The 18,228-nt window shown below is 40.6% G+C and overlaps 1 protein-coding gene across 3 annotated transcripts in view; it reads left to right on the forward strand.

Moving 5' to 3' along the window:
* kcnn1b (potassium intermediate/small conductance calcium-activated channel, subfamily N, member 1b) overlaps positions 1 to 18,228 on the forward strand; it is a 63,168-nt gene continuing 44,940 nt past the window's right edge. For 2 of the 3 annotated variants that reach the window (XM_064331568.1, XM_064331569.1), the window contains exon 1: positions 1 to 1,819. In XM_064331568.1, the coding sequence (XP_064187638.1) occupies positions 545 to 1,819 (1,275 nt within the window). In that variant the 5' untranslated portion in view covers positions 1 to 544. Of the gene's footprint in view, positions 1,820 to 16,520; positions 16,845 to 18,228 lie in introns of those variants that run through there. The other variant, XM_064331571.1, reaches the window with a different exon arrangement.

The following is an 18,228-nucleotide window of genomic DNA, read 5'->3' on the forward strand; positions in this document are numbered from 1 at the left end:
CTCTCCTTTGGATTTTCTGAACACTGCTGCAACTGATGAAGAAGCAAGTCGGACAAAGCCATTATGACCTTTTCCGAACTGGAAACATAATTCATAACACATAACTCTTTTTAAATGCCAATGCATCCCGGACTTCGTGTTTTGCAAAAAATATATATATATATATATTTATATATAGGCTGCATATTCTCTGTATTCGTGTAAATTGCTTATTGAATAATTATAGAAAGTTCAATAACTTGTAATCATATCAAAAAGCCTCCATCGAAGGATTGCTTTCTTTTTTCTTCTCTTCTTTCTTGTTTTCTTCTTCTGTTGCTATGGATATCATTTAGTATTTAAGTACGCTTTCCACAATGGGTAATGTAATAAAGGCTTAGCTGCCACTGGGATTCAATATCTTGCTGGTGATCCCATCTCCACCTATCCATCGGGCGCGTGACACTTCGATCTTGTGTTGTTGGGGATTCATTCACGTAAAGTGTGTTCTGAACGACAGATTTTCTCATGAAGGTGGTGTTTTTCGTAGCTATACAGTGACGTTATGAGGCTGGTCCTGGTCAAACCTACCAATAGGACGAGCCGGCTTGATTCTACTGGGGCTGTTCGCAATGAAAGGGTGCCAGATTATTACAGCGCAAGGGAGCAGCCACAGCAAGACGAAGCTGTAGAGGGGATGCAGCATCGGTACTCGGGAGCTGTCTTCCAGCACCAAACACCTAGCCAGGAGCAAAGAAGCGCTGACAGCAGTGCAAGTTATTCTCAGAAAGCAGCGTCGAGTAGAACCCCTCCAGTCTGTAGCTTGCCGCCGCCACCTCCGCCGCACAGACAGCGTTCTACAGCCTTATATCAACAGAACAATCAGGAGCTGCCCAACCCAAGCCTTTTCACCCGGCAAGACACCACTCCTCATCAACTGCAGCAAGACGGTGCACAGCGAGTGACAAGCCACGGAACCGGCCAGCGACCCCCAAACGAGGGCTGTGGCTTTGCAAGCCAACCCCTACGTCTGCAGCAGAATCTCGAGGCCACCGGCTTTCATCCGCAGTCAGAACAGCCCCTTTATCAGGACTGCCACTGCAGTTTTTCTAAGGAGGCGAACCCTTCTCGCCAGCACCATCCCCTCACGCACCCGCAGCCCTCCCCACCGCCGCCGTCGTCGCTGCTGTTTCTGCAGAGTCCAAATCGGGAGGATAATTTGAAAAAGACTGCTAATTACCAACAGGAACACCTCGCCTGTAACTGCAGAAGAGAAGGAGGGCGGCAAGAACATAACCAGTTGTTGCAGCAACAGCAGCAACCACATAATCATTTAAAGCTACAACAGCAGAACCCCTCCTCGGGTTCAATTATACAAAACCCACACCAGGCACTGAATATAAATGCATGCGATCAAAGCGAAGTGAACCAACGATTATTTTTGTTTCAACCTCAGGACCTGCAGCACCAACAGCCACCACAATTGCAGGCGCAGCAACAGCGACTGGTGGGGAGCAGCTTTCCCAACAACTACTGCGCCAACGGATCGGGAGAGCTGCTGAATAGGAACCAGCAACCACTACTGTTGCAGCAGCATCAACAGCAAGACGCGCACTGGCAACACCTCTGTGACCAAGACTGCAAGGGACCAGACGAGAAAAATAAATCCTTTCAACATCAGTGCCACCAACCTCCGGGAAATCCACCCTGCTGCCCGCTTGTGAGAAACTTATCTGCGGCTAGCAGTAACAAAAGCAGCCTCCCCTCTTCCTTCAGCAACCGCCTGTGGCCGGAGAACCACCACCAAGAAGGAAAACAGACCCGACCAGAGGAACAGCTGGTACGTTTATTTAAATTAATTGGCATTGGATTTATGTGGGTGTAGTAATCCACGATTGCTGGTAACTAGCTATGTTCACTTTCTACTTTTAACAGATTGTTTAGGCAAATAAAGCGCAGTGTGTTTTGAGGTTAACGTAAAGTTTTGGGATAACAGGTTGGCTACGGACTGCAGACTGCAGCCTTCAGAATTTCAAACAGTTTGACATTCGATGAGGTAAACACACACGCGCGCGCGCGCACAGAAACACTAGCACACTGTTCTGTTGGCTGTATGTCGGGGTCGTTTATTGTTCATTTAGTGGATGATTTTCCTCATTCAGCGTAGCTGTGTCTTTGAGTGTTGTATAATGACTGCTTTTTAAGAAATGTGGAGTTCTAACTGACGGAATAAGTAGACTATTTAAAATCGTTCAAGTCTTTCGCAAATGGTTTCCGTATCAGGATATTTCAAGGCAGCATCATTTTCAGCGACCATGGAACATGGTCTTTGTTGGAAGTTTCAACTATCATTCCTTCTGCTAGTGGAATGAACCACCTTTTAAGAAATAAAAAAAGTATTATAGTGGGAGGTAGTTTAGATAATTGTACGACCTGGATTTCAGTTTCTACCACCTCTGTGTAGCGTTTTTCTGTTATTTTTTTCTTTTCTTTTTTTCTCTCTGTGAGACACGATTGTTCAGTTCTGGAGTGCATTGCACCACAGCCTCCTCCTGACTCATTTAATTTACCCACTCTGCGTGTTTATTTCTGTGGTTCTTCATTCATTCATACATTCATCCATTCATTCATTATTTATTTATTTCTTTATTTATTTAATCGTGCATGTTCTAACTGAAATACAACGTCAAACCATTATAAGATAAATGAATGTTTCTCAGAATTTTACATATCTGCAGGCATTTCTGTGATACAGTATCATATACATTCATTTCATCAGGTTATCCTATAGAACAGGATATGACCTGCTGAAATCATTAGAGTAATTTCTTTGGAGAGCATGTTTCACACAGATTCACATTACGTGTGCTGTTTAAGGTGGATGTGGTTTGTTTTTGGAATGATTAATGAATAAAATAAAAATATATATGCTACATTGTTCCTCAATGTTAAATATAATCAAATCATAATAGAAAGTTTCATGAACTTTGTTCCTGTCTCATGTAGATATAAAAAGGCTTTTGTTTATGTAATTCAAAAGCATTTTAACTTCAATTTTCATAGCAAAAGCATGTGAAGTTTTATTTTTACTTGTTGCATACAATTCAATAATTATTACATTGAATTGATTTTAGTTAATTGTTCTAAGCAAATCAACATATCCATTTACCTGTTCATTTATAAAAGGCTACACTGTGCTAGTTCACATGACCTCTGCTCTAGTATTTACTATATTAATTAGCCTTTTACTGTTCACAAAGAACTACAGGGTCTTCAAATTGTGCATTGTTTTTCTTGTTTTTCAATTCTATTTATGCAAGGATGACATTGAAAAATGACAAATTATATTTTAATCATAAATGTGGAACAATCCATTGACTGTGATGCAGTCTTATTTTTTTAGGTTAAGAAAACAGAACATTTTCATTTTGGGAATCTGCTAGTTGGATTTTTCTTTTGTTATTTTCTCAGAAAATGGCTGAAATGCACAAAGAAACACTGGGCAAGTGAACAATGTTAATGTGTGAATGTGCTGAGCAGGCAAAACTGTCATAAATGGGAAAATTATATTGGTCTTCTTTAGTTGTGCCTTTGTCATGCAGTTTTATTGTTTCAGAGAAACTTAAGTCTTGGAACATATCCGATATTACAATAATGAAACAGGGGTCATACCGATGTCTGTATGTGAGCCCAAGGTCAGGTGAGAAACACAGAGTGATTATAATAAGCACTGGAGTTGCTTGTTTTAATTTGTCCTGTAGGGAAATAAATGTGGAAAAGCGAAAGAGTACAACAATGGCATGCTCATGCTCAAAGACAGCCCAGATAGATCATTTTAATCGTCATGACGATGGTGATGATTATGACGGTGATGATTATTATTTACATTTCCATTAGGATAGTGACTAATGGCTGAAACTGAATAGGTGTTATTGATGGAAGAGTGGTATTGTGCCCAGCCCTGGCAACAGTGTCCAGTACGGGTGCAAGGCCTGTGCCATTGTGGTTCACATGTAATTACTCTCTCATTCCTGCCACTTCTTGGAGAGATGTAACCGGAGTCCTTGTGGCAGGCCTGTCTTTGGTTACAGGCCCCTCCATTGTGAGCAGCACAGCTCTAGCTGCACAGTTGTGCGGCTCCCAGACCCTGTGCTCAGATGAAACACAGCTGGGACTGGCAATACGATTGACGACACAGTCTGGTATTGAGGCCTCGTCACGTGCACATTGCTCTGCTTTCAGTGAAGTGCTATTTTTAATGTGTGTTTGCACCTTTTGAGAAATGGGAGTTATCAATTTGGCACATTGTTCTGTACTTGGTTTGGTGTTGATGTTCTTAACTCGGTCTAACTTGGATCAGTTTATTTAAATGAACATACAGAATGTCCCATTTTATGATATTTAGTTTAATTGCTGCCATTATTAATAGCATGTGTCAATGTGTGTATAGATGAAAATGGGGAGAGAGACATAGATGAGCAAACCAATTTCTTATTTTTGTCTACACAATTGAACACCCATGGAAGGACTTCCCATACAGGCTTCAGAAGAATTTAACCATTTACATTTATTGTGAGTGAATGTAAGCAACAGAAAAGCCATTAGACTGGAGAAAGAACAATGTGCTTTGGTCGTCCCTCATCAGGGTCTCACTCCACATATAAAATATATAAACATAAAATGGTATCAGGTGATCTCCTTGGGTTTTTCATCTCTGGTAATAATGTTTATATGAAAATAATCCTCTCCACCTCAACCACTTTTTCTACAGTTTTTCCCTTTTTCTTCTCTGAGTGTGTGATCCATTCCCCACTCTGAGGCCAAGTTTAAATGTAAATATTGAAAGCAATATGTTGTGGTCATTAAAACATATTTAAATGCACTTTATTTCTCTGGAAGCTGTTTTCACAGATTCCTGATTTGGACGCAACTGACCACGTCATTTATCAGCATTTATATAATAGTTACTGCAAACAAAATACTAATTCAGATTGACTTTTGGTGAGATCGGTCTGTCGTTTTCTACAGCAGTAAAGGGGAGGTGTTTTTCCGTAGCTTCGCGAGAGCGGGACGGCGGCAGGGGGCAGGCCCTGTGGCCCCCGCAGCGAGGAGCCGGGACTCTGAAGTGCCCACCGCAGAGAATCAGCTGTTAATTGATCCAGGGGCGTCCCTCGTCACTCCGCTGCTCGGGTCGCCCCTGCATGCAGAGGACACGTTTTCGCCCCCCGTCCTCGCCATCGGGGCCGAGGCAGCCGCCACCTCCAAAGCAAACACGTGAGCTGGCGTGTCCGCAGGGCGGAACCTGGCCCCACATCCTGCTCGCCCTCCTACTGTGAAAGGGCAGGAAAGAAAACATCTTGCCGGACTGTTGATAATGTTTGCCGCACGCCCACGCTATTGACATAGGACTGTTGATTGTTCATGGCTGAGACTAACATAATTCTTAGCCTTTTCCCCCTTCGCTACACAGCTAATAAATCCAATTAGGGAATTTTGTATCCACCCCCTCTCTATGTATGCAATTCTGACGCAACATTCCTGTCTGTAATTTTTTTTCTTCCTGAAACGAGCTTCCTGAATACGACAGCATACGTGGAGAGCATCTGCTCAATGGAATCTGTCATGCCTATGGATACATCAAAACGGATGCGTCTACTTATATTTGTTACCAGCAAAGTAGCTGAGGTAAAATTTAGCCTGGGCTGCCCCGAGGCTTCGCCATGCGTCTGTAAGAAGGGGAGCGTGGACGAGTAGTTAGCTGGTTGTGTTCCATTCACATGACAGCCCTTCTTCAGGGGGCTTCCTCGACATGCGCGCCGTGGACGCGGACATTGTGCATGTATGAGTGCCTCGGCACAATGGGAAACGCATGGAATTACATGCACTTTAAAATACGGGCGGCTCAACGAGCGGGGATTTCTTTACACATGACGAGTGCTGCCCCGGGTCTTCCCGCTCCGCAGCTGCTTCTGCTCTGGTCAGCCGAGTGTAATTCGCCGATTGTAATTGGCCTCACTTATTTTCCTTCACTTCTCCCTTCGTTTGGTTGTTTCAGAAGAGAGTCCACGTGCCCGGCAGTGTCATTGGGTGCACTGGAATAATCTGAATGCTATGCCAAGCAACAAGAGGGGAACGTTTGGGGAAAAAAATGGCAAAGATTAGTTGCATTTGCTTATTTAAGCCCTGTAAATAGTTGACTTTTCCTGCGTAGGTCTGGCTTTGAAGCTCTCCGCTCGTTTCCACCGAGGCTGGGCAAACCTTGGATGGAGGGCTGGAAAGAGCCCATCTGATGCCTTCTGGGCTTTCGTTACGTAACCCTGTAATGGATGGCAGAGGTCCCAGTGTGGCCACATACCAGCTCTTTACCTGCTGACCGCAGTTTAATTTAATTGTGAGGCGGATGACAGGCAGAGACGTGCCCTCCGCTCTGCACCTCAGTGTGACACGCCAGAGTGAGAGAGAGAGAGAGAGAGAGGGGGGATCAAAGCACATTTATTCTGCTGCTCATAGCACTTTTGCCGTGTTACACAGATGCTCTCCTCTCCTGAACCGTCCAGGCACTGCTTCACTTAGTACAATGCGGTGTCGCGGAGCTCCAGTACTGAAGGCCTGGAAGGTGTCTGTTATTCACATTCTGCCTGAACTCTTAATTACTGAGTTGAATCAATGAATTGTTCCACTGAAGTCTAGCTTATCTTTACCCTTGAGAGCTCTATAAAGCCATATGACCTTTCTCACCGAGACAGAAGTCACAGAACTATATTCGAATTGACGTCAGTTTAATCAAAGTGATAAAATTAAAGCCATACATTGAAACATATATAAATGTACATCTTCTTAAATTAGTCAAATGAAAGAGATTGAAAAGACTGGTTACAGTAAATGATTTTGATTACCACCTTGAATTTGTGATTGATTTTAACTTAATACCAGTGCTTCAGAACTTGAATTCATGCAACGCAGTTTTATTTAACTAATAGAAAAGAGTTTACAAAATATTTTTACACAAAATAATTTACATAGTGCTTTTATGCAAGCTCCAGTCACACTTACAATCAAATCATATTAGTGTAATTAAATGGCAAAATATAGTAATCGCTATAGGAATCTCTTCTTCATTAATGTACTTTTTGCTCTGTTAAAATGAGTAATGTACTGAATAATGTAATGTTCTCACATTACTTCAATGTTCTATTTTGGCAAAAATTTTGATAGGTCGGCAGTGCTGTTAGACTTCCTGTTGTATTACTGCAGGTCAGAAACTCCAACTATCATCATTTCATTTTTTAAGCTGTCTAGTTCATGTGAAAAATTAGCCGTTGGTTGCACAATAGGAATAATTCATGGTGCGTTTAATATTCATACAGTATGCTTTTCAAATTACATTTTAGTCCTGAAAAACACCCTTCACTGCACTTGCATTCATCTAAACCATACCTACAGCATGAGTATTTGAGGTTTATCATTCACCTGACTTAGTTTTGACCTTGCCCCACATGATAGGTGATGTTCTTAGGTTCAACATTTCCTCTGGCAAAAACCTGGGATAAACAAACAGAATTCCCGAATATATCTTGCTACAGTCTTTATTTCTGCATCCATGAAAAAAAATAATAAAATAAAAATAAACGAATAAATAAATAAATACACTTAAAATGGTCACAAATATTTTGACCTGCTTTTTACTGAGGACCCTCTCTTGGTGTTAATTGCATGATAATGGATAAGATTTATGCAATCCCTCTGTAACCTGGTGAGAAACAATAATTGCAGGGAGCACCGTGGTAGGAGTGATGAGTGCAGTTGTGTTTGGGCACATCAGAATGTGTGAGATGGGGCATCTCTGCGCTTGCCTCCATGAGGAGCTTCCATTGGCACTGACATTGCATGCTCGCATGACATACTATGACACTATTTACATGAGGGATTTGCTATTGGGGAAAAACACATTGTTTTTGAAGGTCAAAACTGCTTTCCACAATATGTGTATGATTGTAATATTAAACACAATTTAAGATAATGGCATATTTTGCCTCTGAAAATATTGTTATCTAAGTTACATTATCACCAAAAAAAAAAACAGTGACCTTTTACAACATGAGGGAAGTAAGCAGTGATATTACCATAGTTAAAGATGTATGCATCTTTCTAATTACACAGAAAACTTTTAAAATCTGTACCAAAAGGAGAATCACTGATCCAGTGTTGCAGTAATGCTGGAAACCACATGTCAGTTGCTTGTCTAATGTTCTCATTCGGCAAACAAATCCCACCATTTTTTTTGGCACGAGCCACACGACCAGTGTCTCTCCTTATACTGTTTACACAGTGATATAAGCACCACCTGCACGACACACCTGCTTTTACTGGCAGCTAAAAGGGATGCCGGTAGGAGAGCAGGTGTAGTTGTGCTGACCCGGAGTCCTCAATAACATTTTCCTCTAAATTGTTCTCAAATCCGGGATGTGAACGTTCAGCGTGTCCTACACGGTGGTGCGGTCCACTGTGTGTGCGGAGGTCGAAGGATGTGCAGTCACTGACGGGAACCTCGCTGGCGAGGGGACGGGTAGCGAGGTGCAGCGCCGTCGAGACACGAGCGGACGAATTAAGCGAGCGCCCTGTTTCTCCCTCGTTGTTTTTCGTTCTTCGTCATGAGGAGTCTCGCTGCTGCTGCCCTTCTCCTTCTCAGCCCCCTCTTTTCTTTTTAAAGCAAAAAAAAAAAAAAAAAAACCCATTTAAATGGAGTCAATTTACACTGGAGGCCCCCGAGGAAATTCAGGCACCGCGCTTAATTTCATTTTAAAAAATCATCGCAGAAGAAAACCGTAGCTGGGGGCTGCCAGCGTAATTCGCGGGACTTTTTTCTTGTAGGACATAATCAACCTAGGCAGTAACTTTATTAGTATTGATAGAAAATCCTACAGGGGGTGGGGGCATCCTCTACATCTGCCTCCCAACAGCAAATGCACTGTAGATATAAGGGGGGGGGGGTCATTGTTGGGCTTAAAATCCCCTCTTTTCCTGTAGCTTGCCTTTCATTAGCAGAACATGAGGTGATAAACATGAGAAGGGCATGCAGTTCACTTCCTGGAAGATGTCTCACAAAAAGCACTTGAAATGAATGAAGTCTCAATGCAACATATCTTTTAATAATATTATGAGGATATGACATAAACCTTTATCTGCCATGGCTGGGATTTATGGCCAGAGAGTTATTCAAATAAGTGTAACTCGTCTTCAGAAATCACACGATGAGATCATAAATACTTCATAAATATGAGTAGACAACTAAATTATGAAACTCTATGCCTTTCACTGAAATTAAACCTTGCATCCCACTGTACTGAATACGGTTACTACTGTTGGTATATGCAAATTATTATAGAGATTCCACGTTCAGAGGCTTCACACAGTAATTCCATATATGACAATTGTGCAATTTAAATCGAAACAGTCAACTAAATATTTGCAACTTTGCCTATTTATGAAATCCCAGTTTATGAAACAGGGTAGCACTTGTAACAGAAATGTACTGTGTGTAGGAAATTAATTATTTGAGCTATCAGGAAAAAAAAACTCAGGTAGATAAATGAAGGAGAGCAAATTTATTACATAATATTGAGCAAGGTCACAGTCGTAGAAGTAGGGTGGAAACTCCTCTTTTCAGTTTTATTTTCCCCTTGGATGCAAGAACACAGCTGGGAGTTTCCCCTAGTTTGTTTCTGCAGTAATTCATCATTTGGCTGGGTCATCCCTGTCTCACCATAGTTTTGGAACTTCCCTCTCCTCTGGCTTTAACTCTTTGCACTTCTAAGGGACTGCCATTGACCTCCCTGAGCATGCTAGTGTGAGTGATTCTGGCGCTTGAATATTTATTATTCTGGCGTTGGATTACTATCAAAAAATGTTTTCAAAAGGAGAGATATTTCCACTGACAACTGACAAGCACTCTCTCAGAATCCTTGGCTAAAGCTTGTAAATTTACCCCCACATGCTTTGTCTTGTGCTGCATGCCCAACATTGAGATTCCATCTCAGCCCTGAATTAAATTTGTTTACTTTGATTTTACGTCTGTCATTAATAAATCCCAAATCACTGTTTCTAATTTGCCCAGTAGAATTATATATAGCTATTTTCTGATACTTTGTGAAAGATCCAGATTGATATTTTGAATCATAAAAAAAAACATTTAAAAAATCAAATGAAATGTATTTATAGCACTATTCACAGAACATGTTATAAAATGGTGAGACCACAAGACGTCATTCCCCATGCAGCATTGCAGCACTGTGTTTATTTTGCTTCAGGGTTTTGTAAAGCGGATACAGTTTGGTGAACCTTTTGGTGCAGGACCTCACATTTTGAAGGAGAATTTCACCTTAAAGCGCAGACGTAAACACCTGAACTGAAAACAGAAAGAGTATCTGCTAGGCAGTTCCAGTGATATAACAAACTAATTAATTTAGTTACAAATGAGGCTGATCAAAACCCTATGCAATGGAAATAAAAATGTAGAAATACCATATTTTTCTCATTGGTACGGTACTAATATGATATTACTGTATGCTTATACAATTGAGATTTTAATTGAGGTTTTATTTATCCTGAAAGCAACAAAATTCACTTACTGCCCACTACAGGAGTTTCAGTCTAGGATATAATGTTTGGGTAACTAAAATGGGGATTTACATCAGTTCATGGGGGTTTACATCTGTGACAGAAAGTGACACACCATGAAGTCAGATCTCTACTTGTTGTGTTCACAAGTGATGCACTTTACAACAAAACAGAATATTATTTCCTGTTTTTGAAATTGGGAAAAGGCAAGAATACGTTTTCATCATTTAGCTTAATGAACTCCAGTGACTGGTGGAGTCACGGTAACGGTTAATACCTCTTTTGCTTTGTACGCATGTCAGGGCAGTCTGTCCATTCACAACTGGCTTTAGCACTCTGTATTTAAAGTGCGTCTTGTTGTTGTGATAAAACATTTCTGCAAGGCATGTGTGACACGCTCGGCGCCCTAATTTTCATGGTGGCACATACGGAGTCATCGTTTTCCCAAAACAAAGTGTTCGAAATATAGAACTTAGGAGCTTGAGGCTTTCATGGGGTATTCTGGAACAGTGCCTCAGCTGCAGAGTCAACTTGGCAGGTCAGTTCTTGTATTGACGTTGTGGTGGAACGCTTCTTTTCTACTGGTAACAAGGGCCATTTTTTATTTTATTAGTTATTCATTCTCATCAGCATGCATTAATTCTAAAAGAAATTGCCATGTAAATAAGCTATATGTGTAAAATACATCATATAAATAAGTCCATTGACATTTGCACATGGCAGTTCTGCACCTGAACATGTGTTTCTTAGTTTAATGTAGTTGAGTCAATAAATTCTAAGCTTTGGCTGAAAGGATGCTGCAAAGTTTATTTTGAAGTCAGTAAGGGGAACTTATTGAAAAACCTTCAGCCATGATCAGTTCAATATACAGTATATTTTGTATGTTCTGTAGTCGGATTTATATAAAACATACACATTTGTCATGCATACATTTTGAGGGAGGGAGGTATGAGCATCACAGCGATTTCTGTCTGTGCATTCAGCATTTTGGATTTATATGGAGTTTTATTTGAAAGGAAATTTGGATTACATGCACCTCATCTGAGAAAGGCTGTAGGTTTACTCTTGACCAGTGTTCGTATTGACAAAGTTCCTTGTTTTCAGTCTGTTAAGGCAATCAGTAAGCGACTGAATGTTCTTCTAGCAGGGAACATTAGATCAATGCAGAAAAGGGCAGGGAACTTGAAATGCCGGTTGTTTACTATAGTAAGGAGTGAAATATAAGTAGAGAGTGAGGGTGTTTTGCACTTGCTGAAAAACACACAGTACCCAGTAAGCGCAAAACCTTACTGAACATTTGTACAACGTGGTAGTCAGATTGTGCAAAGCTGTCATACATATCACCATTGTTGAAACATGACCATATATATATATATATATATATATATATATATATATGGTCATGTTTCTATATATATATCCCACAGGAATATATGTATATATATGGTCATGTATATATATATATATATATCCCACAGGAAAATGTTTTAACAATTTATTTGACAACATCACTTCTATGAATTTACATCAACAGTGAGCTCCATAATATTTGGAGCAAAGATTTTTTTTTTGAATTAGTTCTGAGATTTGTAATCAAACTATTCACATGTGTTTACATTTTATTTAAGGGTTTTATACATTTTGGTTTCACTGTGTAGAAATGAGAGCAGATTTTATATATAGTCCCCCCATTTTAGGGCAGGATGAAGTGTGGGAAATATTAATGTTAAGTAAATGAAATTAGTCTTGTTTTATATTTTGTCACATATCCTTTGCATGCAATGACTCCTTGAAGTCTGTAACCCATAGACATCACTAGGTGCTGAGCATCTTCTGTGGTGGTACTCAACCAGGCCTGTACTGCAGCCATCTTCAGCCCCTGCTTGTTTTAGGGGCTAGTTGCCTTAAGCATAAGAAATGCATGTTCAGTTTGATTCAGATTAGGTGAATGACTTGGCCAGTCAAGAATTTCCCATTTTTGGCTTTGAAACTCCTTTGTTGCTTTGGCAGTATGTTTGGGATTATTATCCAATGGGTTTGGAGGCATTTGCATAAACTTGAGCAGATAAGATGCTTCTGTACACTTCATAATTTAATATCAGCAGTTACATCATCGACGAGACAAGTGAGCCAGTACCTGTGGCCTTGTTTCATAGATGAGGGGGGTGCTTCGGATCTTTGGCAGTTCCTTTTGGCCTCCACAATTTGCCTTTGCCGTCACTCTGATATAAGTGAATCTGTCCACAAGGCCTGAGTACGTGTTTGTGTGAGCATGAGAGAGATCTAACATCTATCTTTTTCTTGAGATTTTGATTCATATTCTCAGGCTTCTTCCTTGCTTGTAGCCTAGGATTTGGTTAGTTCTGTTGGGTGCTGAATCCTAATTTGTCTTGGGCTTTGATGGCTGCCATTTCTGAAGGGCTGCATGCTCTGTGACATGATAATGAAACATAGTTGTCGTTTGATTGCACTTTGTGTCAGCTATCAGTTGAGCCTACCACATCTACAACAGTCCATTTTATTTTCAGGACAGAACTCATTCTGTGCATTGAATTTACCTTTATTTTTGGCTGGGCCGCAACAGCGGGGTCAGCCCTATAAACGTGAATGTCTGTGACTGAGTGATGAAGTTACACCATTGGTCGGCCGAGTTATCAAGTTACTCCATTGGTCAGCCGGATGAAGTGTGTTAGGTCCAGCCATATACTAGGTTTTGACCTGGTCTTGTTTCCATTCAGATTCCACTATGACCATAGTTGACAGTAAGTTGAACATTTTCCAGTTATGTAGTTTCATACATATTGCCTGTGTTGGTACCGTTTTCATAGAATTTTCGAATTACAGGCATAATGCTATGTCCAGATTGTATTTTAGTGAAATAATGTAATGTAGCCTATATCAACGTAATGTTAATTATTTAATGTAAATAATGTAGCCTATATCAACTCCCGGTCTTTACTGTTATTTGTTCTCTTGAATTGACCCTTTTACAAGTCAATATTTATTTAATTGAAAACAATCAATTGCTTCATTTTATATTGATGTATGTTCTTTGTATAAAATAATACTTTTATATATTGATCACTTGAGCAGCATTAGATTTTTTAAATTAATAGTACTTCCCGGCAATCCTTATTCTTTTCATCTAACTAATCATGTTGAATTCTTTTTTCAATCTACAAAACTCTTAGGATATACACTAAGCCCTGACTCAACTTTCTAAGAGACATTACCACTCTTGCTTTGTCATGGCAGTACGTTATTCTGAGAGAACCTTGCCAGAAATAATGGATTAATGTAAGAGATGGTGGTTTTCAGATGGGACGGAATTCTAAAGACAAAAAAAAAGGAAGGAAACCGTGAGTCACAGATTCAATCATAACCCCTTCAGGTTTGCTCTGGATATTTCATTATGAGGAGGGGGTGAGAGGAATAGAGATCTGAGTAGGTGCAAATTCAACGTCAAAATGGATTTTCTAAATTGGATTTGTATAGACTGAATATGGCTGAGGGGGAAAGAAAGAATAAGATAGGGGAGGTGATAGGGAGACTCCTCAGGCTGACACATTCAGACAGACTAAGAGAGAGGTCAACACTAAGCAGCATGGATCTTTTATTCTGGGGCTGAAATGTTGATTTTTTTTTTTTAAGTCTGTCTTAGGTTAGTGACATAAAAGCCCATCGGATAAGGCTTCTTATCCCTCAACACACAAGGAAGCATCACAGTACACACCAAACACTCTGCTTTTCTTGATTTGACCTTGTGGGGTCGGGTATTTGTAGAGCATTCTTAAAACACACAGTAACGTGTATACCTTGACTGAATTAAGAGTATGTTCATGTATTGTGAGGGTGGGGGATGTACTGTCCACAGCTCTACCTGACACACTGAGATGATTCCGTAATCTGGAAAGTGAGGCCTTGTTTTTACTATGGGTTTTGTTGTTGTGAGTTGTTATTATTTAAAGAATTTAGTAGGCTTTTATAACATAATAAAATCGATTTACTGGGTGCATCTGTATATAACAGTGACAATAACCTTTTCTGAAGATAATATTATAGTGAAAAATTTGTTTGTCCATATTGGGTTTATATATATATATATATATATATATATAAAATGATTACCTTAGTATCTGTAAACTGACCGGGAGTCTTCTTAGTCTTCTTCATACTGATGATGTACTGTATCCCCCAGTAAACTTTGTACAGCCTATATTAACTTCAGGATTCATGACTTTGGAATACTTTGTATTGCAACCATACAGTCCCATACTATGCATTTTTAATTGAAAGCAGAGGATACTAGGATAGTCTCAATAATTTAATGGTATACTGAAGAATGTTGCAGAATGAACTGCAAGTCATATATTTGACAGTGCTATATTTGAGTATTTAAGTCAGGAATTACTGTGCAATTTTGTGTTCACATTGCTTATAGTCATGTTCTTGTGGTTAAAATACATTAATGTTGTAATTTGAGTGACTGCTGAAGATGCCATTATAAAACAAAAGGGTAACACAAGCTTATGAATATTGGATATGTAGGGGAGTCATGAGACAGAGACAGGGGAATTCATGAGACAGAAATGAGCCTTTGGAATGCCGAATATTTCATAACTGACCTTTGGCTGTTGGATTTACAAGAAGCATGGCCTTGTGATGAGTTGAAATGCAGACACAGTCATCGCCATCCTTATGAACTTTTATTCCTGCTTTAAGAGAGATTTATTTTTCCTTCGCTTCATAGGAGCTGTCACAAAATGCAAATCACTTTCAGGAAAAATAGTTTCACGTCCATAGTTTCTAAAATTGTAACCACATACATTTAAAAAACCAGCTCAGCATGTCACGAAAAGTAAGCAGAAATAATTTCTTACTTCTAACAAGTTTGTTGAGCAGGAGCAATTATACATAGAATATGCAATAGCTGCATAAAGATTGTGTTTCCATCAGACATGTGATCCAGTCTTTCTCTGACATGCTTGACCTGATTCTTTGTTCTTAAAATGCATTTTAATATATGAATTTCCTATTACGTAAATGAATTGCCTCATTAATTTGCTAAAATGGTACTTGTGATGCATGTGCAAGCTCACCTGCTAGGAAAGCATCTTTACAGTTAGAAACCACTAACAGTGTTGACAGTTGTACACTCAAGCTTGTGTGTATTTTCCTTTAAATATGAGTCTAAGAATGCAGAATGGCCTGTCTTTAAATAGTTGATGTTTGTTTGTCTAGAACATGCTTCTTGCTACATGCTAATGCTTCTTTTTCTGTGTTTACAACGATGCACTGTTAGAATTTTAGGAATGCTAATGCTATGAAACAATATTTCCGAAGGAGATGTTACTGGTATAACATTTTTTTTAAAAGAACAAAAAAGGCATATCTGATATAAATACATTTTGCAGGATGAATTCACGTTTATAAATAGATTAATAGCAACAAATACATGCTGAACACTTACTGGCTGCCAATTTCTCCAGCATCTGCAATAGGTTACAAAGTCATGAAATTAATCAAGAAGACAAACTGTGCTGTAATAAATAATGATTTCAATGTTGAAACAGGTGGTGGCACCTGTCGACTGACACGTACGAAAAATGGCTGTGTACTACTAAACTAATTTGTTGTGGTGCTATCTCAGGCACAGTGTTGCATGTAGCCTGCATGTATTGTTGCTGAGCAATTGATAAACGGAATGGATTTGGAGTGGGATTTAATAAAATGGTGTCTTTCTCTTCCGGCGTTCGCTTTGTTCCTCATCTGCTGCCTTTTTTTTAAAGCTGGGTTTTGGCTGCTGGTCTCCACTATAGTCTGGTGTTCCCTGGGCTGTCCCTAGAATCTGGCAGCTTCTCTGCAGTGTGACAAACTGGTACAGCTACAGCTTGCAGCTCTCTCTGCAGTGGCAGCCTGTTTCTCTGCCTTGCGGGGCTCTCTCTCTCTCTCTCTCCTTCCTTCTCCCTCCCTCCCTCTTCATTTCCCGCCCTCCCTCCTGCTTGCTCTCCCTCGCTCTCTCCTGTTAGTGCAGTCTGCTGCAGGCAGCAGCTCGAGCCCAGACTGGGCACACACAGGCTCCATTCAAGGAAAGCTAAAGGATTCAAGGAGTCTCTGATCAGCTGTGGTTGTGGTGGGGCTGGGGGGAGGGGGGTGTGGGATGCTGAACGATCTCAGCTTAACAAAGACTGCCATCTCTCTGGGAGACATCATGGGGAGGAGGATCCGAGGGGTTTAAACGGACAAAGGTGAATGAAAATGCAATGTGTTTTTCTTCGGCTGACTCTGAGGTGCTGCTGCATGCCTGTAAGAGTCTACTCTCTCTCTCTACGTACTCCCCCCCTCTCTCTCTCTCCCTCTCTCTCTTTCTCTCTCTCTCATTTCTTGGCTGCAGACAGCCTTTCCTTGCAGCAGCTCAAGGAATACTACTATTTTCTCCAGTGATGGAGGTTGGTCAGATCTGCAGTGACTGTAAGTTGTATCAGTTAAAGTTTCTATGTGATTCAGGTAGCGTAGGTATACCAGTGGTGGTATACTGTAGGTGTACAGAGATTCTGTGAGCTGGAAGTCTGTGTTGAGAGGGGGGTGGGAAGAGAGAGAGAGAGAGAAAGCGAGAGAGGGTGATAGAAAAGTGCTGCAGTGCTTCATTTAAACTGTTCTGCACCGTGGCTTTTCAATTTCGTTGAGAGGCTCCAGCTCGTAGCAGCTAGATGCAGCACAGCATTCGGGATCAAATGGGCAGAAAAGGGGGATGGATGACCACCCTCTGCTCGTCACTCTGGGGGGGGGAGGGGGGGGGGGAGGGTTTCCAGCTGAAAAGGCTTCCCTCATCTACTGATTCTGTTTCAGGAGGGGGAAAGAAGGCTGTAGGGAGCTTGCAATTTGAAGGTGCCATGTTAGCTGGTATTGAAAACACATTTACTTTGAGCATTGTACAGTTGTCTTAGATACTAAAGGACGCCTCTTCTACTGCAATTGCATTCCGAGACTGTCTTGTGCCTTTGCAATGCAGCAAATCAGAGACAATCATAGTGGCCTTTCCTGTCTCATTTCACTGAACGCGCTGGTGGCTAGCCGCCTCGGGCTTGGGGAAGTTGGTACAGATGGCAGACCTGCTAACGCTGACACGAAAGGCTGCGTGTGGGTTCACTGAGAAAGCAGCCGGATGCTGCCTTGTTGCCATGCGAGCGGGTAGCCATGTGGAAAACTACTGCATGGAATGGATTACTCACTGCCGAGTAAATTCCCTTTTAATTTAACATGTCTTACCTGGTTGATATATATATATATATGTATATATATATATATGTATATATATATATATATATATTGCACTCTGTTTTTGCAGCTCTGTGAAGCTGACTATTGTGGCTATTCTGGTTAAGGGCAATACAGCCCCTCAGGCACTATAGCTGAATGGAACTGCAAGGAACTCTTGCTGGATTGCATGTCATTAAAAAAATCTGTGCCTGTGATCCATGAGCAGGTCTCAGAACAAAGGGACTTTTTTCCCCTATTTTCTAAGAAGTAGAGCATTTAATATTTTTAACATGGGATTTACAGCAGAACGTCCCTCAAAGGATTTTGATGGTGGCTTTTATTGCCGTCCCTCTTACCTGAGAGACAAGTGTC

This window comes from Anguilla rostrata, chromosome 4 (assembly GCF_018555375.3).
Source record: "Anguilla rostrata isolate EN2019 chromosome 4, ASM1855537v3, whole genome shotgun sequence".
Classification (NCBI taxonomy): Eukaryota; Metazoa; Chordata; class Actinopteri; order Anguilliformes; family Anguillidae; genus Anguilla; species Anguilla rostrata.